Source organism: Pezoporus wallicus, unplaced genomic scaffold (genome assembly GCF_028554395.1).
Source record: "Pezoporus wallicus isolate ANWC-B61680 ecotype Strahan unplaced genomic scaffold, APGP_CSIRO_Pwel_v1 contig_11829, whole genome shotgun sequence".
NCBI lineage: Eukaryota > Metazoa > Chordata > Aves > Psittaciformes > Psittacidae > Pezoporus > Pezoporus wallicus.
In genome coordinates, this window is record NW_026635494.1 from 956,457 (window position 1) to 980,292 (window position 23,836).

At 43.2% G+C, this 23,836-nt stretch overlaps 1 protein-coding gene across 3 annotated transcripts in view; it reads left to right on the plus strand.

Annotated features, from left to right (window-relative positions):
* ARHGEF12 (Rho guanine nucleotide exchange factor 12) overlaps positions 1-23,836 on the plus strand; it is a 70,379-nt gene that overhangs the window by 20,435 nt on the left and 26,108 nt on the right. For 2 of the 3 annotated variants that reach the window (XM_057433288.1, XM_057433296.1), the window contains exons 2-10: positions 10,775-10,798; positions 11,521-11,609; positions 19,812-19,910; positions 20,326-20,375; positions 20,764-20,821; positions 21,541-21,719; positions 21,930-22,007; positions 22,464-22,583; positions 22,907-23,041. In XM_057433288.1, the coding sequence (XP_057289271.1) occupies positions 10,775-10,798; positions 11,521-11,609; positions 19,812-19,910; positions 20,326-20,375; positions 20,764-20,821; positions 21,541-21,719; positions 21,930-22,007; positions 22,464-22,583; positions 22,907-23,041 (832 nt within the window). Of the gene's footprint in view, positions 1-10,774; positions 10,799-11,520; positions 11,610-13,213; positions 13,271-19,811; positions 19,911-20,325; positions 20,376-20,763; positions 20,822-21,540; positions 21,720-21,929; positions 22,008-22,463; positions 22,584-22,906; positions 23,042-23,836 lie in introns of all 3 variants that reach the window. The other variant, XM_057433278.1, reaches the window with a different exon arrangement.

Genomic DNA, 23,836 nt, shown 5'->3' on the forward strand with positions numbered 1-23,836 from the left:
TGCATATACATGCGGATGTAGAAAGTGTATGTGTAAAAAGCCTTTTTTTGAGTGGATGTGCTATAAAGTGGACAGATGCTCATTCTCCAGCGCTGTAGATGGCTCTCACATGAAGAGGTAACTGTCTAAAATACTGAGTGACAAGTTACTGCAAGCTCTGCTCTCACCAAAGGCAGTGAGAATGGGCAGTTCTCAGCGTTGTGCCTATATGAGGAGGAGGTACCAAGAACTGCTCGAAGTGAAGCAGGTGGGGAAATCAAAGCTGGTATTGATATTTCTCATAGCTAGGTTATCTCTATACTGCAGCCACATGTCTTGAGGAATTCTGATGCCATGGCCTTATAGCAGCTGGTAGGTTTCCTGCTTAAATGTGGTTTTCTCTCCTTGTATTTTTTAGTTTAAGAGACCCAAGAGGAAAATACTAATACAAACATATTCAGAAGTCTGTTAATAGCAATGCAGTTGACTCACATACTGTTCTCAGGATCTTGAGCCATTTTACAAGTACCATAGCTTTGCTACTGGCTTTTTTCTCTTCCATTTTCTAGTAGAAGAAAGAGGGCCTAGATTTGCTGTGAAATCCTAATCCTGTGTTCTGCTCCAGTCCTTTGCAGTTGGTCTTGCTGGATTTATCCTGTAATTTAGATGAAGGGGGAAGACGAAATGTGAAGGAGCAAAGCATGCCATGAATGCCTGTGTAGATTTTTCTCCTTCTCATGCAATGTGTGCTATGTGCATCTTTTGTCTTGTGCTTTATAGGCGAGACCTACATTTCAGGGGAGAAAGAATAGGTTTGCATATCACAGAAGACTCTTTATTTTTCTTCGACCATATAAATAACTAAGACAGCTTTAACTTTAGTACCAAGTGTTGCTAATCTCTTTGTCATTCAGTTTACATCACATATTTCCCTTTTTGTAAACTTTGACAAACTCAGATGCATGGTTGAGAAACTTTCCATGGTTCCTTTTAAAACATGAGTCAGTGCTGGGATAGAAACCCTCTTGGGAGATGTTGAAGCAAATAAGGTGAAATAGTCAATTAGCTGCATATTTTTTGTCTTAAATAGCTCAGATTTCTGTTGCCTTTGGTGTTTCCATCTACATGAGTGCAACTTCACCAGCAGAATTAGCTAGATTGGAAGTTGCGAAGGATTAAGAGCTAATAATACACTCTACAGGTTAAGCAACAATGTGGTAATGATTTCTTGGTCCTCTCTCAGCTTTCCTCTGTAAAATGGTGTATTCAGTTTTTCCCTGGTGTAAATTAGGCCACTGGGAGCACTTTGCCTTTGGGTAGTTTAAGACATATTAGCTGTAAATTAGTTTATTGCGGCTGGCAAATACTTAGAAGCTTTGCAGAGGTCATGAGGGTGAATGCTGTCTGCACATCCCATGCAGAATGGGTGGTGTTTGACCAAAGGTCCACGGCTGGGTGGGAGAAGGAAAGGCAGGGCTGAAAATGCTTTTTTGGGTGAGTGCCTCCTTAGCTTTGAACTGATAAATCCCTAGTTCTGATGAGCAGGCAGGTCCTGGGTTTGAAGTGTTGGCGTTGGATTTCTAGACAGGCGAATATGACCCTGAAAACAAGGGAAGTGAAGGAACAACGCAGCCTTCTTGGGTCTTTGAAACACACCTTGGAGGAATAGTAAATACATCTTAATGTGGGTGCTTTCTGCACCCCAGCTACATGTATTAGTTACAAGCTGTAGAGGTGGGGTGCCCCTGTGCCAGGCAGCTGTACTCCTTACTTACCAGAAATGTGAACTCTGGGCCAAATATTCAAATGTGGCTCTGAACCTTGTACATATATTTGCAAAACTTAAAGCTGGGTAATTGGAGTTAGTGTTCGGGTGCTTTGAAAGCTACATTTCCAGTTGTATTACGTGCACAGTGTGTTGGTTGTTTTTTTTTCTCCTCCCTTTCTAATTGCTGTCTTTTGCTGTTTTTAAGAACTGTTTCCACACTAGTCTCGTTGCTGGTTCATAACAACCACAAGCTAGGTATGGCATTAATAAGGAAACTAGGCTGTGTGCCTAATGACATGCAAACACTGCTTGACACGCTGGGGCACCACGAGTGATCTCCAGGCCCTTGTGCATGCGGCGGGTGAAAGCAAATGCCGTGGCACTCGATGGCTGTAGGTTGCTGTAGGGAAATCAGATTCTCCGGCGCAGCACTCTCCTTCCTTTGTCTCTTGCTTTGATTTTTGTGCCTCGAACTCGAAAGCTTTTCCAGACGCCCGTGTAGGAGGAGTGGTGGTGGGGAGGCGGGGGGGGTAGGGCTGCTTCCATTGAGCCAGTTCTGCGTTGCAGTTATTGGCAAGCAAAGCAAACATTTCATTTCCCCGTAATTAGCTCCAGTTTAGGGAGGCAGGTTCATTTGGACTGCCGCACCCTGTCTGCGCAAGAAGCCTCCTTGCTTCGGTTGATTCCTTCCATAGAGGAGCAGTCTGGGGGCAAAGGGAGTGATGAAAATGAGCTTCAGAAGGGAAAACTGCATTGAAGCACATGTGTTCTGTGCTTCCCTCCTCCCCCTCCGTGAACAGCTGAAGCTAAGGTTGCCAAGATGATGTGAAAATGTGGAGAAAAGGGCTATTTCGGAGCTCCTTTAGTATGGCCAAACTGTGGGTATTTCAGCTGCTTGCATTTGCTATGCTTGGGAATGTTTATCTATCGCCCACTTAAATAAGTGGGACAATTGGGTTATGACTTTGAAATCACAAGGCTTCACTTTTCGCCTGAACCTGGTCAGTTCTGCTGAGTGGCTCATGCAATGAGAGCTTGCAGCAAGTGAACAAACAGTGGGCGTTTCTCTTCTGCATGCTGCAATTTTTGCTATTATAACAGTTTCTGCAGGTCTTTTTCAGTCTTTCTGGTATTTAATTCATTTCATCTTTTTCCATTTCAAACACGTCAGTTTTTCTTTTCTCATGGTGGAAACGGACAGATTTAGTGACTTGCAACCAGTCGTGTGTGGAAAGCAGGAGGAAATCACCTGTGATTTGACAACCTCTGTTCTTCATCGGTTTCTGAACTGAGTTTATTCCTGCTCTGAGCTCCATTCTGTGGGCAAACAGCATCCCTATTGCTTAAATCTTGCTTTTAGGCTGAATGTCAAAGCAGCATTGGGGAAATGAGCAGCTTGGTTTTATTTATGTTCTCTGCCACTGTCCCCCCCTCCCCAGTTTTAGTTTGCTTCTTCCCCATTGTAGAGATACTAAACAATAGGTGTCCTTGTCTTAAAAGGCTGTAACTTCAGGCCCTGTAGATGGAAAGCTGATGGTTCTGAGCCTTGGAAGTCAGTCAGGAGTGGAAGAACAGTACTGGCTGCTGGAACTGTCTCTGTCCCCTCCCCTTTGTAGAGTTTTCTGCGGGGACTAAAAGTTCTTGCAGGGTCCTGGCTTCAGCAGCAGAGCAACACAAAGGCCACATTGAGAATAGCTGCTGGGGAAGCCCTCCTTCCTTGCTTGCCCTGTAAATGCAGTTCTTTCTCCATGAAAAGCCCTGACATCAGCTCTTGGAAAAATCCAAGTGCTTGTGTCATGGAAAATAGCTGAGGCACTTGCTTGGGCTGGGACTGAATGACTGAACTGTGGATGAAACTTCTCGAGAGATGCTTTTCTTCTACCCTTTCCAGACATTACTGTTCATAGAGAAATAGAAACCCTTTCCATCTGGAAGTTTTACAGCCAAAGGATGCTAAGGAAAGAACTGCAGTTGGGTGTAGTGTATTCAAAGTACCCTGCTTGTCGGTTTTCTTCATGGATTTTCATTTCATCTGTTTAACAGACACTGTTGCAAGCTCCTTTTAGTGCTGGTCACATCTACCTGTGAAGGAGTGTCTTCCACAGAGAGCAGTGTTCGTTTGGATACTGCCTGTATCATCAGGAAATTCAATGCACCGCTCGTTTGGAGGCAAAATCTCCGTGTTCTTGTAATCTAATTTGTGAAGAAGACTTCTCTTTTCTTGCTGCCTTCTCTTCATCCCTCTCAATGAATCCCTCACCTGGAATAGCTCTCCAGTTAACTGCAAGAATGAAAGATACATCTATATTTATATAGTTATATATTTATTTTAAGCTCAAAGAGGAAGCATCCCTGTGATGGAAAGGTGTTCTCACGAGCACCGGTGGCGTGGTCTTTCCCTGTGGAAGTACCTTCCTCTTGCAGTCCTGACCTTGTCTTCTTAGAGGCCATCAGAAACCTGCTAGATTTCCAGGCTTGTGGAAAGGCCTTATTGTTTTCTCCCTTGATTTTTATCAAATTGATCTTAACCTGGTTTGCACCAAGTGCTTAACTCAGCACTGTTGGTTGCTATAGCGCTGGTCCCTTGCACTGATCATGATATTGATCCATCGGGAAGTGTGTTGACAGGCTGTATTGACTACTCTGCATTTTCTAACCTAAAAGGAGGATTGAATGGCATATTCTAGTCATGGATAGAAGCATTGGTGGGCCAGGAAAGCAGTGCAACATTGACCAAGTTGGAGGTATTCATTAGGGTAAATTCAACTCTGGAGTCACTATGGATGTTTAGAAGGTGGAGAACTGTGTGGAGTTGACACAGAAGGTGTTATCTCTATGGGCTCTCCAGTCACTTCACTATGTTCCGTCTCAGAAGGCAGTAGCTAGGCCTGTTCACAAGGCTGTCAGTAATGTAAGGTTAATAATGCCACGAAGGATTGTTCCATGAGTCATTGCATCAGCTGTGGTTGCTGCCTTGGCCTCCTACAAAAATAACATGGAACCTTTTATTGCCTAGCTCGGTTTCGCCTCCTTGTGCACTTGCTATGAGTTCATAGGATCTGTCCGTAGGCTCTGACAGCTCCCAGGAATCCACGCTGTTTGCTTCTCATCTTCAGCCTCGCTGCTTCTCCACACCTCACATTGCAGTCTGTTGCCATCGGTATGCAGTGGGGATTTTTTTGAGGAAGAAAACTCTGTGGTTTGCCGAGCCTTATGTACTTTGATATGAGGAAAAGATGGCATTGCATAAAACTGCTCTTTAAGTGGGTTAATGCGAAGGAAAATAGACTTGCTGCGTTGAATCAGTGCTGTCCACAGAATAGCTGATGTGGTTCCAGCTGCTGTTTGTGGGCAGTACAGTGAAATGGCAGACTTCTGTCTGCGTTTTTTCTTGGTTGCTAATAGTTGCCCACTTGCTGCATCTGTGTTTCTCTCTATCCGCCTGTCATTTGCTATCTCATCAGTTCCTTTTACTCAGCCGCTGTCCTATACAGAACATGTCTACCCCTTTTTGTTGTGACAGAAGACTGCCTTTAGCTCTATATTAAGGTCACGTTGGTACTGCTTTTGTTCAGGTCATGTCAGCACTCTCCCATAATACCTTTCTCAGGGCTTTTAAGCCCTGCAAAGAGCTGCTCTGGTGGATATGTGCATCTGCAAACTGGGAAACCAGACCTTTTGTTTCCTTTCTTCCCATCTCTTTCAAGATGAAATTCTGGGAATTATCTGCAGAATGGCATTTAAGGCATCCATGCTTGCTGTGCTTTCAAGGCACTTAGTTAAACCTGCTAGGTTTAGACATTTAGACAGAAAATGTAGCCTTTTTTCTGACGACTGTCAGTGCAGGGTGTTGAAAATGAAGCTTAATAGGTGCTGAAGGAGTTCTAAGCACTAGATGCAATAGAAGTAGTCATGAAATTTAACTGTCACCCAAGAACAGACTTCAGTTCTTCGAGTTACAGGCTCTGATTGGGTATGTATGAGCAAGAGGAGAGTACAATCCGGCTCAGCCTTCCAGAAGCGTGCCTGCACGTTACACAACTTGCTTTTTCCCCATAATCCATGGAGGCGGTGCTGGCAAAAGGCTACTCATTGACTAATTTACTTGGTGGAAACCTCCTGAAGCAGGGTGATGTCATTTTAGGTAGACATAGTTTGGGGTTCTTGTTGGGGGGGGGGGTGGGGTGGTAGATCAGACTTTGACTTAACCTTTGGTTTTCCTCTTGTCTTTCTAAATGTGTCAGAAAGAGGAGTGAGTGAAGCTGTGATGTTTCTCATCTCTCCTGTGTTTGGGGTGTTTGCGGGGTGCGTTTGCTGCTTTCCTTTCAGATTTAGGATTCTGGAAAAGGGTTTGCCTGTAACAAGCAACGTCTTATTCAAATGAAGCTAATAAAGCAACGAAGAAGCTTCTATTGCAACTGTTCATCTCCTAATTAAAGATTAGTTCTGTCAAGCAAGCAGTTTTTGGCTGTTGTCTTTTGTATGGGTTTCACAATATTTCTTACTCATCTCGGCACGAGTTGGAGTAATTTCTACTTGCACGGTGCAGACACACACAGGCTTCATTTCAGGCATGTGAGTAGTCCTGCTGAAGTAAATGGGACTAAAGTTAGGCACATGAATAAATATTTCCAAGGTTGGGGCCCTCGTCTGAATCTAAATATTTTTGTCTTTGATCAGTTTTTGAGATAGCAGCTACTTGAGTTCTGGCAATATTTTAGTACGGGAGGACAAAAACCCAACATGGTTATCTGAACGCTGTGCTATTTATGGTCAGATATATTTTCAACCTCCTGGGCTAGAATGGAATGCTTTGTACTGTTGGAAGCTGGGAATCCTTCCTCGCTCTGCTGTGTTTTGACACATTAGGTCTTAAACCTCTCTTTTTGGCTGCAGGCACTGGGCCCGTCCTGAATGGTGCATGCATGTGTGAGCTAACTTGGAGAAGTATGATTTTTAATCCATGCTGTAGGTGTATTCCTCTCCCTTGGCTTTACTTACGCTAAATGGATTTCCCTCATGCAGCATGACGACCGAGACATACTTTCAGTAATTTGATGCATTTAAATGACTTAAATTATTTGACCCAGTATTTTAAAGGCAAAATGCGACTTGGCTTTTTGTTGGTGCCGGTATTTGGGAGAGTGGAACAACTTGTTTGGGAATGTGCTGATGTTCATCAGTTATCAGGCAAAATGTCTACAGGGTTTTATCGTATAGCCTCAACTTGCCAGCTAGATTTGGAAGTAAGTCTCCAGCTGTTAACCGCACCCTGCTGTGCCTTCAGCTTGCATGGTGTTTACAACAGTAGGTGAAACACGTTTTGCATGTTATATGTAGTGCCGAATACTATAAAACGGGGGGGTTTTCAGTGCTACTTCCAAACTTAATGCTGTTTCAGAGTGAAGACTGAAACGCAAACAGTTGCTGGGTAAACTCATGGGAGCTCTTCTGTGTTCTTTGACTGCGCTCCATCCACTTTTGTTCTGCTTTCTGCTGTAGCATACAAGTGATTCGGTGTTTGGGAACTGAAGAATGTCTTCAGCAAATCAAGAAATGCTGGGTTCTCCTCAGGCAGGAGACTGGAAAACGGGAAGGAACTTCTCCACCGAGTGCTCCCTGCTGTCTGGCTAACCACGGATGTTACATCACAGTTGTAGTCTTAGCTCAGCTGACTCTTCCATCTTCATCATTCCTGTGATTTCATAACTCAGTGGCCTGGAATAATTTCAGGTCTGGGAGGAGAGTTTTTCTGGGCGATCTAGGGAGCTTCATCTCCAGCCTATCTGGCCAAAGCTCATCCCTTCCTGCAGCACTGGCTTAATGGAATACTGCTGAACTAAAGCATGTGGAGCTCCCTCAGCCTCACCACCTCCGGACAACACAGTGCGTGTGCCCGAGAGGCTTTGCTGCAGTGGTGACCTGCTGCCTGCCCCGCTTCCCCACTGCGTCCCTCCCTCCCTCCCTGCCTCGCAGAAGAGAGAAACACAGGAAGCTGGCTGGTGGCCAAGGGGCTCCAGGGCTTCCGGGAGTCATTCCCAGTGTGCCGCGCTCCACAGCAGCGGGCCAGGGGTTTGGAGGGGATGGAGCACTGTGCTTCTGATACCCCAGGTCTGTGCTGGGGTGTCCCTCCCAATGGTTCTCAGCATCACTGCAATGGGGATGCTTCAGAGCTAGCCGGCTCCTGGCTAGTGCTGGCTGTGTGGGCTGAGGTGCAGTTACAGCACAGTTACAGCCTCAGACTGGGAAGCTGGGGGGGGTTTGGCACTCACACAGTGGGACTTCTATGGTCAACATTAATGTCGAAGCACGGAAAAAACTCATGATGATTCCAGTGCCGTTACATATGATAAATTTCAGGGTTTTCTTCCTAAATAATTGTCAGAAGTCCATTATAAGTAGGAGGATTTTATACAACTTTCTAGACATCTAAAATAGAACGTTTCCGCTTCATCCTTGAGCAAATAGCTCTGGACCAGCCAAAATGGTACACCAGTGAACCGACCTGATTTTACTTGTCAACGGTTTCTTTTGCTGCAGGAGCATAAGCTTGGAGTTCGGGTGCCTAGTAAGAAACACTATGGGATGAAGGTTTTCACTTAAATGCTTCATTAAAACATTTGTTAGTATTGGTAAGACTCTATGCAGCTCAAAAGTTCAAGTGCATTAGATAAAAATAGGGGTATAATTAATCTTAAGCACCTTTTCCTGCCTCAGTGAGGGACGATAGATTGTCTTTCCTGGATCCCTTCTTCTTTTTTGCTTTTCAATGAAACACTTGATTACTACTGCATCTGTTCACTGTACAGTGTTCAGATGGGTAAGGTTGGCCTGAGATGACTTGCTTGCTTTGCTTTGGGATGCATGGTGTCTGTCTTGCATAAAGCAGTGTTTTACTGGCCAAACCTTGTAAATGGGAGGGCTGAATGCTAAAAGGATCTGGCTTTGCAGGTAGAGCAGAATGAGGAGAGGCCTGAATTTGAATCAGAGTGGATTTCCCAGGCTTCTAGGATTAAAATAGTGCTTTTTATGGGGAGGAGTAAAGAGGACTACTACTTCTTATAGGGTCTGTATGTAATCTTTTCCTTCAATTAACTAACCTCTATACTTTAGCTTTCTTTAGCTTTACCCATAGGTTGCTAAGGCTCATGTAATCAAAGGCCCTATTTATTCCCTTAATTTTGAAGCTGTTACTGAACGTCACCTGAATTCGATGCTGTTATCTAAAAGATGGCAAGTGCCTTGATGTGTGTAATTATTTTCAGTAATAGTCAGACAACATTTTAATTTCACTTGCCTAATGTGTCACCAGGTGTTTGTGTCAGAGTTGCCGTACTAGTGCATGTTTGCATAGGGGATTGGCATGTGTGAGCTGGCCAGCGCTTTGGGTGTACACGCATTTCATGGACTCCCTATTATTCAAAGTAAGGGATTAAGTTGAGTACTTCTGCTGTGTATCCAGTTATGTTTTTCAGGTAATGGGAAGGGACTTACTGTAGCTTTAAGACTGTGCTATTTCTGGCTGTGCCACTCGCTATCTAGTTATCGAGGAAAAAGGAGTAGGTGAATAGGTGAACAAGGTGCCCCTCCTTTGGAGAAAGGAGCTTAAAACATGAGGTGTGCATTTGGGGCAGTCATCTTGGTGGTGCTCGAGGAATCTGCTGTTGTAATGCTCTGAAATGCTCTTGGAGAATGGGTTGGTTCTGCGTGTTGGACCAGTTGTTGGACAGGGTCATTGCTTAAGCTCAGTTGAGTATGGAGATGGTGTGTGTGTGGGACAATCCTGCACTGATTGTTGTGTCGTTCTAACAGGCTTAACATGGGACTGTTGTTTTTTACCAAATAAGTCTGCTTAAACCAAGCTAAATTAAAAAAATAAAAAGTATTAGATTATAGGTTTCTTTTTGCTGCCATTTTTTCTCTGCCTTCCTCTCACCCTCACCCCATTGCTTCTTGGAGAACCTGTATAAATAGGAGAAACGCAATGCAGCAAGGAGAACTAGAATGTGTATAATAGGAAATTATTAGCTATAATAACTTTGGATGTCTTCGTTTAGAACAAAAAGTGACTTAAATTATCTGTCCTTTTACACAGCTCTAAATTTTTACATTGCTTTCCAACCCAAGGATCTAAAAACATGGAACAAAGAGGAATGGAGCTAAACTTCTTAAGAGTTTTGGGAAAAAGAGCTACTTCTGCTTTATGAAAGCACCAACTTCTGCTTTATGAAAGCAGAAGTTGGTGCCTTAAGCTGGGTGGAATGCACCTTGCTCTGTCATTTTTATATGGTAATTCAAGAGAAATAAAATCCTGGTTTCAGAAGTCTCACATCTTTTCCTTATTTAAATGCATATATGCTTCCTTCTCCATGTAACTGGATTTGTGTTATTGTGTTATCTCTGTGTCCTGGTAATAATATTTGGAATACTTAATATAATTTCAAGTTAACTTTACTCTATTGTGCTGGTCTCAAAGATGGCAAATTCATAGTTTCATGTAAATAGTAAGATATTAGGAGGAGATGGCATCATGAGCTCCTTTATATATACCACAGAACCCACATAGGAGGGAGACAACCGGAATGTCTCAGCTATAGGAGGATTTTCAGTTGGAGTTTGGACCTTCAATAGGTACCAGGTACTCACTCCATCAGCAGGACAAAGAAGCTATGTTAATTTTTAGTGTATGGAACTAGTTGTAAGGAGAGGAAGGTGACCCATGAGCTGCACTTATGTACAAAGTGCGAGCAAGCTACTAGATGCTGAATGTGAGCTCACAGATTTCTGTTCTTAGTTCTGTTTGAAACCTTAAGCATACTGATAATAATTCTTTACCCAGTTGAATCAGTTGTAAATGGACTAATAATTAGCTGAGGTAGAAGAACAAAAAGAGGCTTGTTCTCTTGTGAAGGTATTAGAGAAGTGTAATATAACTGTTTGTATATTTAAGCATTAGTGTTGATACCAGATGTAATCCTGTGGAACAAAAAAAGGTCACTAAACTTCTGTTCTTTTCTTTCTTTTCAGGTTTCCTCTCAAAAAACCTACAAGGTGAGTTACTGATGTTTGACTTTTTTATCTGTATTGCAAGTTATGATACAGCATTTTTGAAGGAGGAATGCTTTTAAGAGAAAAAGAAAACCTAAAATGTACACAGATAGCAGTACCCATTACGTGTGTAGGAAATTAATATCCAGATTGGGACAGGGTGCCAAAAATATACTTGGTGGTGCGCTTAAAGTACATGGCATAGTGTTACCACTTGCATTTCTGTTATGGACACTGGCAGGTTGTCTTACCTGAGATTTGAGATGGTCAGAGAAAGTGACACTCTGTTACTGAATGATGCACCAACGCTTCCTTTGAGGGGGTATTCTAAGTGTTTAATTTCTGCATCCAAAGCTCATTGAGGTTTGCTGGGAGAGGAGGTGGAGTGAAGATTTCAGGAGGTTTCCCAGTTCTATGGAGCTTGCATTTATTTTGCTTTGAAAATGAAACATGGCCTGGTGTTGAATAGGAAAGAGAATGCGCTTACTATTACTAATTTGGAAGGTTAATGACACTGTTACCTGGATACGCCCCCAAGGATGGTGAGGGAGATCATTTTGCCGCTTGAATTCAGTCTGGGAATAAATTTTTTAAGTGAACTTAATGCATGTGTTCCCATCTGAATTCCTCCTTAGCAAACAGAACTAGACGAGGTTATTTCCTCACCAGTTAGGCAGTGCTTCTGCGGTCCGGTAGTCAGGATCCTCTGCTTTGGTTTGACACAGACACGGCAGCATTCTGAGCAGAGAGTCTCCAGCTGACAAGAAGCAGAAGGTCGAGCGCTGCAGTAGTACCCACGACTTTGATCCCACAGGTAAAGTCCTAAAACTTCACAGGGGAAAATCTGAACTGCGAATAGGGATTAAATCCAAATCGTGTCAACAAATGTGGTTTCCCCACTTGCGTCGTTCCGCGATTGCAAAGCCTTTTTGAAGCGTGTGGGCATTGAAATGCATATGGGCTTGCTTTTAAACATGCACATCTACACAGCAGCTGTTAACTGTGCAAGAATAAACCTAGATCAGTGATACCAGTGAAAAATTGTCACTGCTTCCTGTTTCAGAGAGGGCCGGCTGAAATTTCAGTAGGCAAATACTGTCATTAGTTGTGGGTAGTTCTTTTGGCCATTTTAGTTGAGTTCATTTAGATCATTTAGTTCATTTAGTTCATGGAGCTGTTACAGGCTCAACTAGGACTGGTACTCCTTGTTGAGGTTTTGTTGTTTTGGGTTTTTTTTTTAGCCTTAGTGGATTTTGATCCTTCTCTGTCACTTGTCCAGTGACTTTGTACTTCCCAACATGATACAGTTGAAGACAAAACATCTAATTTTAATGGATATGCTCTCCTATGGCTTTTTTAACCTTCCAAAAGGTTTAATTAGGGCCAGTTCAGTCAGCCTGTCCAGTGCTGGCTTGGAAATTAGGATGCATGCAGGGAGTCTTCATTCTCTCTCTGAAACACTAACCCAGTGACTACTGTGTGTGTTCATGAAATGCATGACAGGCTCTTGTCAGAGTCTCCTGGCCCCATGCAATACATGTTTTTCATGTCTCTGCATTGTGCTTTCAGCCCAGTCTTTTCCCTGGGGCTTGCGGAAGACACGAGAGTTGAATGGAAGGGTGGTAGAACTTGTAGAATGTGTTTTTTTGCACCAGACACTTGAAGCTCATGTTTATAAAACATCCTGTTCCTTAATGCTTTCTGCCACCAGCTGCATGACTCCTACCTAGCGTGCACAAAATAGATGGGCTTTTAATGTTGGTTAAAAAAAGAATCCCATAAGGGAGAGCCCCTGAATTAGTGCTTGTCTTTTGCTTTATCCTTGGGAAAAAGTGATGTGAGACTATTTCAGGGTGGGAAAAGCTGGGGGAGGTCTCAGGTTATGAACCTGTTTTGTAGAAGGAATTTGTTTTCTTCAAAACCAAACTTCAGGAATCCTCTAATCTTAATTTGATGGAAAACACTGCAATTTGGAGAGCTGTTACCTGGCGCCACTGTTAACTGTGCTTGTGAGCTGGTCTGAGAGATGAACTCTCTTATTTATAAGGGGGGGAATTCAGAATGCTGAACAACAGTGCATATGTCAATCGCTTACTCTGGAGAGAAACATTTCCAGGGTTTCTATCCTGAGACTGGTTTTTATCCAGAGTACCTTTTGTAGGTCACTGCAGAGAACTTCTTTTATTGTGTCTCACATTCTGCGATAGATTCTTTGTGGTGTTACCTGTGTCTTCATGCTCGTATTATTCACCCCTCATTCCAAGTGTTTCACCTATGTTTTGTGCCCATCTTATTTGTGTTTTGCACGATTTAACCTAATAAATCAGTCTGTGTTTTTCATGAAGTTTTTTTTTTTTTCTCATGTTTGGTCTCCATATTTTCTATATCTCTCTCTCCTTTTCTCCTGCTCTCGTGCAGATAGCTCCTCCAAGAAGACAAAGTCTAGTTCAGAGGAGAGTAGATCCGAGACGTATGGTAAGCTCAAGCAGCTGCTGCAGCCTTGCACCTTTGCAGTCTGCTCCATGCTTTCTGTCTGTGCACCCAAGGCTTTTATCCTTTACATGATCCGCATGGTTGGCTCTGCAGCAGGGAGTGGGAAACTGGGTTTAAATGTTGCTTCGGTGTATCAGCTTGTAGTTTTTGTAGTGGCTGGAAACTAACCTGTACATGGTTCTGTTACCTGTTGAGAGTTGGGAAGCCTTGCGGAGGCGGCTCTTTTTGGAGATCTTGTGCCACTGGGTGTTTTTGGTATTGTATGAAGACACAGCTCATGCCGGACTCCAGAAGAGTTTGTGGTTGTAGAAAAGCCTGTGGAGGTTAATGTGGATGAGCCAGCAATTCTTCTTCTTGCTGTATGGGCAGAGGATCTCATGTCATGTTTCACAGAAGTGGAAAAATGCATGTGTAAATCTCAAAAAATGGAAGAATATGAACTTCATTCACCATTCTTTGCTCTGGAGAGGGAGTAACTTCCCTCACAGTCCTGTTGTTTGGTGGTCTTTTGGATCCTACCAACTTCTTAAGGCCCCTAGACCTAGTCTGAATCTGGCTGGTACTGCTACACTTCACGTTTCTAAGTGTAGATGTCCAGCTCTGTCTTGACGCCAGCCATGAGTTGCCTTTTCATTTCCTGGGGTTTTAATTCCTTGATATTTAAAACAGGCTGTAATGCTTCCTGGTTTTCCTCTGAGAAAATCACTTGCTGCATAACCTGCTGTGGGTTTTTGGACAGATGCAATGACTCTTCCAGTATCAGCTTTATCATTCCACCAGAATAAAGCTACCAGGTGTTAATGGCTGTGATGCAACTTCTTAAACCACCTGTGTAATACCCAGTGATGCTGTCGTAGCTCTGGTTGAAAGGAAAATTAAAAGCAAACAAAACCAACCCCAAAACCCTAATTCCAAAACCCACCACCCCTGAAGAGCATCTTCTGAACCAACATAGGCACGTTTGCAAACCCCTTTTGGTTGGTGCAGTTTAGGGAGGTGCAGTCTGTTCCGTCTGTGAAAATGAGATCTCTTAACTTCCCCTGGAATTTTGAACCACATACTTTTCTTAAGGGAAAAAGAAAATATGACAGTCTTGTTCCTCGGGGGGTGAGACTATTCCTTCAGAAACTAAACAGGTTTTGAGAGTGCATTGCTTTGCTTCAGTAGAGCTGGAAACCTGTCCTGGGGAGACCTGGCTTGCTGCAGCTTGTACGTCTTCCTCCCATGCTCAGAAACAATGAACAGGGAAGTGGCCTGCTTGAAAAGCATTTTAAGATGATGCCTCTGATGAGCTTGTATTGAAGCCTTGGCCAGTTCTTCCCCTTGCCAGGTAGGCCCTGGTTAGTGACAGCACAGTCAGGTTGACTGGATCCCTCTGTTTTGGGCTTGACTAATTTTTGCCGAACGCTGCTTACCCATAATATACTGGAGGTGCTGTCAAGCTATTGTAGGTTAATTACAGGAAACATTTGGTATGCTTGATGGAATGTATCTGTGTTTATACTTCTCCCTCAGTCTGTACAGTGTCCTGGTTTTTCATGTGTGGCAGAAAGAAACATGACTTCCTAATGTAAGCCTTTGCTTCCCCCAAAGTTTCCTGCAGATGCTTTACCGTGTCCAGTATCTATGGGAGCAGTTTCCACTCATCCTTCCTTTCCAGTGGCCTTTGCTGTGTTGGAACTCGCCCTGCCTTTTTTCTCTACCCTCTGCTTTCCCCAGGTTCTGTGGTATGTGTAGAGAAGTGTGCTGTTTGCTTTGGATGGGACCAAAGTATTTGAAACCCTACAAGTAGAAATACTGTACTGATAGGTTTCTCGCTGGTGACTGGATGTTAGCTGGCTCTTTCTTTGGCTAGCCATTGGACAGTGAATAATAGAGAAGTCTTGAATGACAGCAGCAAAAGGAGGTGTGGCTTTTGTCTATGTGTTTGTTCTTACCTCTTGGAATTCTTAATTAAGGAGCAAGGGACCTGAATTTCTTGAAGTATGAGTGGCTTCGGGAGGGCAGAGTGGTTAGGTAGGGAAGTTGTTCCAATATACAGAAGCTGATTTATAGTGCCATGAAACTTACTTCTTCCATACACCCAACCATCTCGTGTCTGTGTATTTAACAAAGCTTAGATGATCAGGAGAGTGAGTAGAGTTTCAGATCTGCTGTGATTTACTAATGAGTCCCGTAACCTCCCACAGTACTTGATACCTGTAGAACTCCTGTCTCTTAAGTGAATTTAGAATTGAAGGATAACAGTTAGTCTTCCCTTTTCCCTTGTTTGCTCTGCAAGGATATCTTCCCTTATATATAGTAACAATCAGTTTCTGGTCCAAATAATAGACTAGGTTGTATGCATACTCTTTCACACATTCTTAACAACTTTGGGGATAAGTTTTTAAGTCTTTGTGTTTGAAACCCCAGATTTTGCTCCTGTTGAGATATTTTGGAAGTGAATTTACTTCTCCTGTTTTATTTCTTGCAGTTCTTGTCAGCCCTGTGTCTTTATGTTGTGGCCACCATTTTTGCCAGACTATTAAAAGGACTCTTGGGAGCCCCTCATCACTACCCTTATAATAGCCAGAAAGGGCTGGGAGTGCAAGGGGCACTCGACCACAGGGGTTGAATGTGTCGTTGCCATGGGAGCAGATAGTCCTATTTATCATGGGTAAAATACATGGTTCTCTCTCTGAGAAAGGTTACCAAGCCTTGTTTTATGCACAGTGTTCAGTGCCATTGTTATTAACAGTTTTAACTAGGCACTGCACTGATTTCAAACAATATCGGTTTTGCACTGACTTTACATGTCCTCTGTTACCAGGTTAGTGGAAGAATCTGAGGAATGCTGCCATTATGGCAGTTGGTCTGAAGACCACTGTAATCACCAGACCCAAGTGAAATACAGAATCTCATCCTATGAGATGTTTTCTGAATATAAGCTGATAGTTTTATGTACGTTGTGGAGCAGCGTTTCTGAAAGTATTTGATAGAAATAAAGCTTCCCAAATGAAATGAACCATTTGGACACTCTCAAAAACCCTGAGGAGTTTGTTTTTGTTTATTGAATGATTCATGTCAAATCACTATATTAAACTGCATTTTCCCATTGTGGCCTCATGCCTCCAGGGAGGTTATAGTTCACGAGTCTCCTCCCATGCTATGTCCCACACAGTTTGATCAGACGAAAAGCTTCATTGTCTTATGGGAGATGTAATTCAGGTCTCTGTTCACTCTAGTGAGTCAGGTTCAGAATGGACCCCTGCTCTGGTTGGTGTGCACTGCTAGAGAAATGAAATTTCCTATTTTAGTGAATGACTTCCAGATACTTAGGATGTGTAGAAGTGAAGAAGGTGAATGGTCCCTCTACTAGAGAAGCTCTTGGACAGTCAAAATGTATCTGTCAAGACTGATACAATCTTTTTTACAGTGGTGTCAGTGACCTTGAGAAGGTTGGACTTTACCTTTCCCACTAACCAAAAGGCACCCTTATAATGGGGCTGGAGAACTGAGAGCCATGGTGTCGCAGAGGGAAGAGTACCACCTATTGAAGAGCTTATCGCTTGGCTTTTCTTGCAGTTCCTGTTGTCTGAGACTGGGCATTTCTAACTGCTTTCATTTTTAATCTGAAACCTCTTGAATGGCAGCACACAGCAGATCTACTGTACTCTTGGCTTGAAGCTAGACCAGACATGTGGTCTGATTCTGTGTACTTAGAACATAGTTAACAGGGATGTCTCCTTGCTTTATGCCAGCCAGATACTGTCATGTGAAAGTGAAGGTGGGAATAAGATGGTTATTGATTTGAGTACTGGCAGTGAGGAATCTGTTGACCTTGTAATGTTAACTGTCGGGGGAAAAAGTGAAATATCATGGTAAGATACTTCAAAATGAATGACTCCATTCATTCCCTCTAGAGAACACTAGGAATTGCAACATGAAGGCAAAAAAGGGGAATGCAGAGCTGATTGGTAACATGGGCTCTTCGCTGCTGCCCCAAATTCATAGACTTTAATTAAAGTGCGTGAAGTTGGTGTAGTTACTAATTTAATACGAGGATTCCTGTATGTACTTGTGATACCAGGCGTGACGGTAGCAGCTATTGGAAACTATACATTGTGTGTCATTGAGCTCTCAGTGGTTTGTGGCTTTCCTTTAAGTTCATTCCAGAGTGCCTAATGAGGTGTTCAAGGCACAAGATGTGGGTTATGAAAACATTGCTGCTCTAGTCTTCAAATTCCACTCCTATAAGCAGATTTCACATTGAATGTATTTTACTTAAAAAAACAAAAGTGGGCAGATGACACATTGGAGAGGGTCACTGCTAGTTTTGCCTCACAGCAGAGTAAAAGAGAGCATTTGAAGGCTGCTCTTTTTTGTCTGTGTGGTCCAGACAGGGAATGCTATCAGAGCTGATCTAGTTCTGCAGGAGGTAATACTGTTATCTTCAGAAAACTTTCAGGTAACTTCATTGAAATCACTATAGAGCATGGTATCTCCCAGCTGGTCTGCCTGGACCTTGTTCCAGCCTTTGCTGTTGTATTAGGAGAAGGGTTAAGTGCCTGTTTCCTGTCTGAAAGGGAATAAATGAAGGGAAAAAAACAATTATGGACTAATTTGTGTTCACGTCCTCATTTCTCTTGCCTCCCAATTCAAAAATGAAAAGGTGGTCTTGGGTGAAATTGGGATGTGTGGTGTGAAACAGCTTCATTTGATTCCAAGGGTATTCTTGGAACTTAAATTGTAGGGTCAGTATGTGTTGCACATCCTGCTGCATTGCCACTACTTTGGCATCAGGTTCATTGGAGGAGGAAGCTTATCAGTAGATTCAAGGGTTACTGGTGCTGGAAAAGAAAGAAACTCAGTGGAAGGGCACTACGCAGGGCTATACTGTGCCTTTAAACAGGGACAGTCCTTGTGAGTCAAAAGATTAGTTAGTGCCTTACTCATAAAACCTGTACGTCTGGCAGCAGGATTTAGAAGGAGCTGTTTTTATGGAATAGCATGTGTTCTCTTTCCCACACCCCACCCTGGGGCATCATTCTTGTGAAGTGAGACTTAAAGAAGCTTGGTCCTAGAGAAGAATGGGAGGTACAAAAGGGAGAGGCATTTTAATTCACTTAACTACATAAAGAGGGTGTGAAAGGTGGTGGGGTTTTTTCTTCCTCTTCTTTCACCCTGCATCCATTCCATCAGCTTACTACAGATAACTGTATATAGCATAATCTGCCTCTACTTTATTGGCAGAAGGGGAAGTTGATACTATGATCAGGCTGGTGCTGAAGTGCTGGAATACAACCTTTTCCACTACTCCCACACCCATTTTGGTATATGCTACACTGGAGGAGTACAGGGCTGACTGGGCAGACAGTATTTTCACTTAAGGCTTCTCATTTCTATTAGGAGTTGCTCTAGAGAAATGAAAGGAGCTGTAGTGGTGCGAGAGTAATTTAAGACCTGCGTATGACTCCACACTCAGTTACAAGGAATTCCTTAAAAATGACTGCAGGAAAGACAGTCTTGCTGGGACAGCATCTTCACAATTCCCTTTGCTCCTTCTGTCCTGAATGAAACTGGTGCACTTTTGGTATCTGTGGAGAGCTCCAGTTCTTTCTCCAGACACTGGTGTCTGAATTGAAGAAGCAAAGCAAGCTGATAAAAGTAAGGCTGATGTTCAGTTCATTTTCAGGTGAACAGTAGACATACACAGCATTGCACCTTTTCTAAATGCTGCACCTGCTAGGTACATTTATCTCTGCAGCAGTATTTATGTTCCCATTATATGGAGTAATCCTAACACAGGGAAACAAAACAAGTTACCTTTGATGTCACACAGCAAGTTAAAGGAGGAGCAGAATCAAACTTGCATCTCCTTGTATTTTGGCTCAGTAGGGAGCATGGTCTTGATCTGTTCAGGGTAGTAAGCGTGGCCTGTACTTGTTTACTGCTGCTGCTCTGGTTGTGAGCGATAAGCTCATCTCTGACAGAAGATGCCCCAAGATGAGCTTTTTGCTGAGAACTGGGAGAACTTTTCCTGTTTAAATCTGTTTCAGTCCAAGCTGCTGCTGTTGGTCTGAGCAATTTGTGAGTTCTTTAGTAGAGCAGCTTGTAAAAGATGTTTGGTGTTTTGGATGGTGTACTGGACCATGACAGCCCTCTGCTGTACTTCGGAGACCTATCCAGACAAAGGGAAGTGATGCTCTTTGGTTCATACATATAGTTGCTCTTCCTTAAAAGCTGCTTTTGCCTCAAGTTGTGTCTGACGTGCCAGAGCTGTCTGCATCTTTGCTGTTGTATATCTCTGTTTCATGTAACTGAAGCAATAAGCTTGACCTGTCTTGATGTTCCTATCTGTTTCTGGACTGATGCCCTGTTTCTGTCTCTCATATATATTTTCCCCTCTGTTGTATTACACCAGTTTCTTCCAGTACTCTGTGATTATCTAGGAGGATAAGGTTTTGGACTGATGCCTAGCTTGTGTCTCTTTGTATCTCTCTCCTTCTCTTTCTTCTGCCCTTTCCCCACCTTTCTTATGCAGGTCTTGTTCAACGGTGTGTTGTTATCCAACGGGATGAAAACGGTTTTGGGCTGACAGTCAGTGGAGACAATCCAGTCTTCGTGCAGTCCGTCAAAGAAGGTAAGCAGACTTGCTGGATGTTGTAGCCAGAGAACAGCCTAGAGGGTTCTCATGTGAATTGGAGAAACATGTGCATGTACTGGAGGTGAAAACTCCAAATGGCCTCCTCAAAAACGGGATGGCTGTAGCTTGAGGAATAGATGTTCAAGGACAAATTGGGATGCAGTGAACTGATGCGTTTGGAAACTGACCTCTTGTGTCTGAGCGGAATAAGTGCGATGGGATTGTGGCTTGATGTAAAATAAGAACAGAAGTGCTCTGGTCTGGGTACTCAAGGGATCTTAATGTGATAGAGGCAGGGGGAGTTTGGGTGAGTGTGGGAAATAGCTTTGCGTGGAGCTACAGAAGTCCTTAAACCTTCTTTGTTTTGAATGCTTCTGTTGAAATTGAACTAAATGATTTCTTGCCTCTCTAGATGGAGCAGCCATGCGGGCTGGAGTGCAAACAGGGGATAGAATTATCAAGGTAAGGGCATTCAAATCATCAAAGAAATCTGGGTCCTTTGTCTTAAATGATCTCTCCCTGTTCTCTTTTCCTCCCAAACAACTAAGAAATTAAGTCAGTAACTAAAAAGATATTTAAACTATTGCTGCAAAATGACGGTTGTGCTGCAGTCGCTGCCTCAGACAGAGCTGTGATTTCAACTAAGCATTTGAATTAATGCATTAGCTACTCTAATACATTTTCTTCCTGGTCAGAGGTGGGTTGCTAATTTCTTTATGTGTTGCTTGGTTTGCTTTGGGGGATGTGTGTATGGTTTTCTTCTCGCAGAGCTCTGCTCACTGAGATAAAGTGTTAGAAGTTGGTAATGAATAGCTAAACACTGATAACTTTCCCTTCCTCCCTGCCCCAGGTGAATGGCACTCTCGTAACACACTCAAACCATTTGGAGGTGGTAAAGCTGATCAAGTGTAAGTAATGGCAGATTACTATTTCTGTCCCTGTGCTCCTTTAAAGCACGAAAGGCATAATTATAAAGGGCAAATGACTGATTCAGCTGTCAAGTGAGAAGGATAAGGTCTAACCATGCCCCATGCTGAGAGATAAAGGATGTGTGTGAAACAGTGAAGTGAAATTGGGGTAATTTTGACATCTCAAACTTGAGCTTCTACATGCTTCTGCAGCTTCTCCTTGGGTTGGTGTTTGAAGTTACCATCAAACCTTGCCTATGAGTCTTCCCATCTTCTGAGTCCATGTTAAATACCGTAGCTATTCAGACACCCCTTATTGTATGATGCCTTCAGAGTACTGGTGTTTCTAAAGGGAAGTACCTTCTTGGTTGCTTTTCTTGTGCAAGGAAGAAGGGGGTAGTGGTTCCTTCCAGCCTAGCAAAGTTTATTTTGTGGCATGAGCGTATGTATACTGTAAATGCAACCTGGTAGATGTAACCTGCTGGGCTAGAAATTGGATTGTGTGCTTTTCTGCAGTATGATTAACGTGAAAGTTTTTGGATTACCTGAGCTTTAATCGGAGGTCTCTAAAACCGAGCTGTCGGTGCTCTCAGGATCTCTGGTTTGAAGAACAGATGGGTGAAGAATGGTCTGAGTTTGGTCTCTAGGGCAAAATGACAAGCAGAGAACCAGCAACCCTAGAAATCTGCAAGCGTGTCTTGTTCTTGTTCTCCCTGCAGCGGGTTCCTATGTAGCTCTCACTGTCCAGGGGCGCCCACCAGGGTCGCCTCAGATTCCGTTAGCTGATTCTGAAGTGGATCTGGCAGCGTTTGGTCATATGTCTCCCATCATGACATCTCCCCATTCGCCTGTCGCATCAGGAAATGCGGAAAGGATTACTAGCCCAGTGCTTGTGGGGGTAAGATTTAAAGCTCTTTTTCCGAAGAACAGCGTAGCAGTGGGAGAAATGTAGTCATAGATATGTTTTTTCCTGAATTGTTTTGCTTCTTGTAGGGCTTTTCAAAGCCTGTAGTCAGGAAGTGGATGAAAAGTGGGCATATCCATTTGCCTTGTCCTGCTTCCCAGCCCCACCAAAAAACCCATCTCTTACTCTCTCCGTATCTTCTAGGAGGAGAATAATATTGTCCACAACCAGAAGGTGGAGATTCTGAGAAAGATGTTACAGAAGGAGCAGGAACGGCTGCAGGTACTGGAGTTGCAAGAGCTGGAGAGGGGTGGAGCAAAGTGTGATGCAAATAACAAAGATCAGTTGTTGAATCACTCCTTAGCAGCATCTTCAACATTCCCACACATTGCTTGTGTTTCAGCTTAGCTTTTCTTTATCCCAGCCTAACACCAGAGATCTAGTCACTTTCCAAAGTGGCAATGTACATATCCCTCAGTCTGATCTAATCCATGGGCAAGTAAGCATCTTTGAGGGATTCCAGGGAATCTCCAGAGTGTGGTTATTTTTGTGTGTGGCACAGGAGAGAGAGGGGAGCTATATAAAATGGCCCTTCTGTTGCATCCACTTAGTAGGTGTGCAGATGTGCTGTCTATTAGTTTAAATGTGTCAGTGGGGATTGTAAGCAGTAGCAGGTTGTATTTCTAAGCTTTGCTATCGACCAGATACTGAACAAAAGCCCTTAAAATTGTCTTTCAGTCTCTGCAAGAAGAGTATAACCGATCACCCGCCACACGGCTCTTCAAAGAGATACAGGAAGCGAAGAAGCACATTCCTCAGCTGCAAGAGCAGTTGTCCAAAGCCACAGGCTGTACTCAGGTAACAGAATGTGTCAGGCTTCTCTGTGCTGTGTTCCGAGTGAAAATTCTTGGGGGATGATGATGTTGTGGGCAAGCAGGAGCTCCCTGCCGTGTGCTTGTACAGGCAAATGGCACCCTCTAGAGTTGAGACTTGTAGTTAGGCTTGCAGAGGCTGTCAAGCGATGCAGTGTGCAATGTCAATATGTGAAGTAGGCTTTAAAATGGACTTTCAAATCAACAGTGAAAAAGTGCTTTTAAAACAGTAAGTGCAGGGTTTAAGGATTGACTCTTGAAATGCTCTGCTTGCTCTGTGCTGTCTTCCAACTCACTTTATCTTTGTAGGATGGAGTCTTGTCCTCCAGGTCTGTGACGGACTCGCTGCAGATCAGTGAAGTGGAGGCAGAGAGTGGGGATTGTGTGAGCAAACTAGATTACAGTGGTGACAGCCCCTCCCGACCAAACAGTGACATTACTGATGTGAGTCTTCAATAGCTCCATGACTTTGCTTTTATATGGCTTGGATTTAGCTTTCTAGTAGAGATTCTTTGTGCTTGTGTTGTCTTGTGTATCATACATATGTACTCTGACTCAGTAACACTGTATTACAAGAACAGGCTTCTCAGTACACACCAAAATAAATTCACAAGAAAACATACCATATTGGACTTCTCTTAGGATTGGGGAAGAAATAGTGTGGGGTTTGGGTTTTTATGCAGGATTAGATTTTCCTGGCACAATCCCTGAAACCAGACAAAGAAAGATGGATGCCAGCATCTTTCTCAGAACTCAGAGGTGCCAATTAGAGCATCTTCTAAGAGTATGGTAATGTTCCAATTGTGGTAGCTGTGATTCAGATCTAGTCAGTGGGCAAGTTGCCATGAAACTGGGGAAGAGCCTTACTTGTACCAAATAAGCTTCAATTATTGCCAGCAGTAAAGGCTCTTAATCTGTTCACTCATTAGTTATCAATCTGTGTGCTTGTATGGTCTCCCCATTGGAGTGCCTTAGCACCTAATCCTTAATTAAAAGTCACTATCTGATTAGTGCAGAGCAATTGAGACTGTGTACTTGGGTTTTGGCCTAAATTTGTGGTTTAACTTAAGGATGTTGGAGCTAAATTTGTACTTGTGTTTGGAAGTAAAAGGAAAGTGGGTCAGATACACCTCTAAAATGTGAACATGCGGGACTGTTTTGCCACGTTCCAGCTCCAGACCTGACTAGATATCCCCATGTTTGTATATAGTAAATGCAGAACAAAATTCACAGCTATCT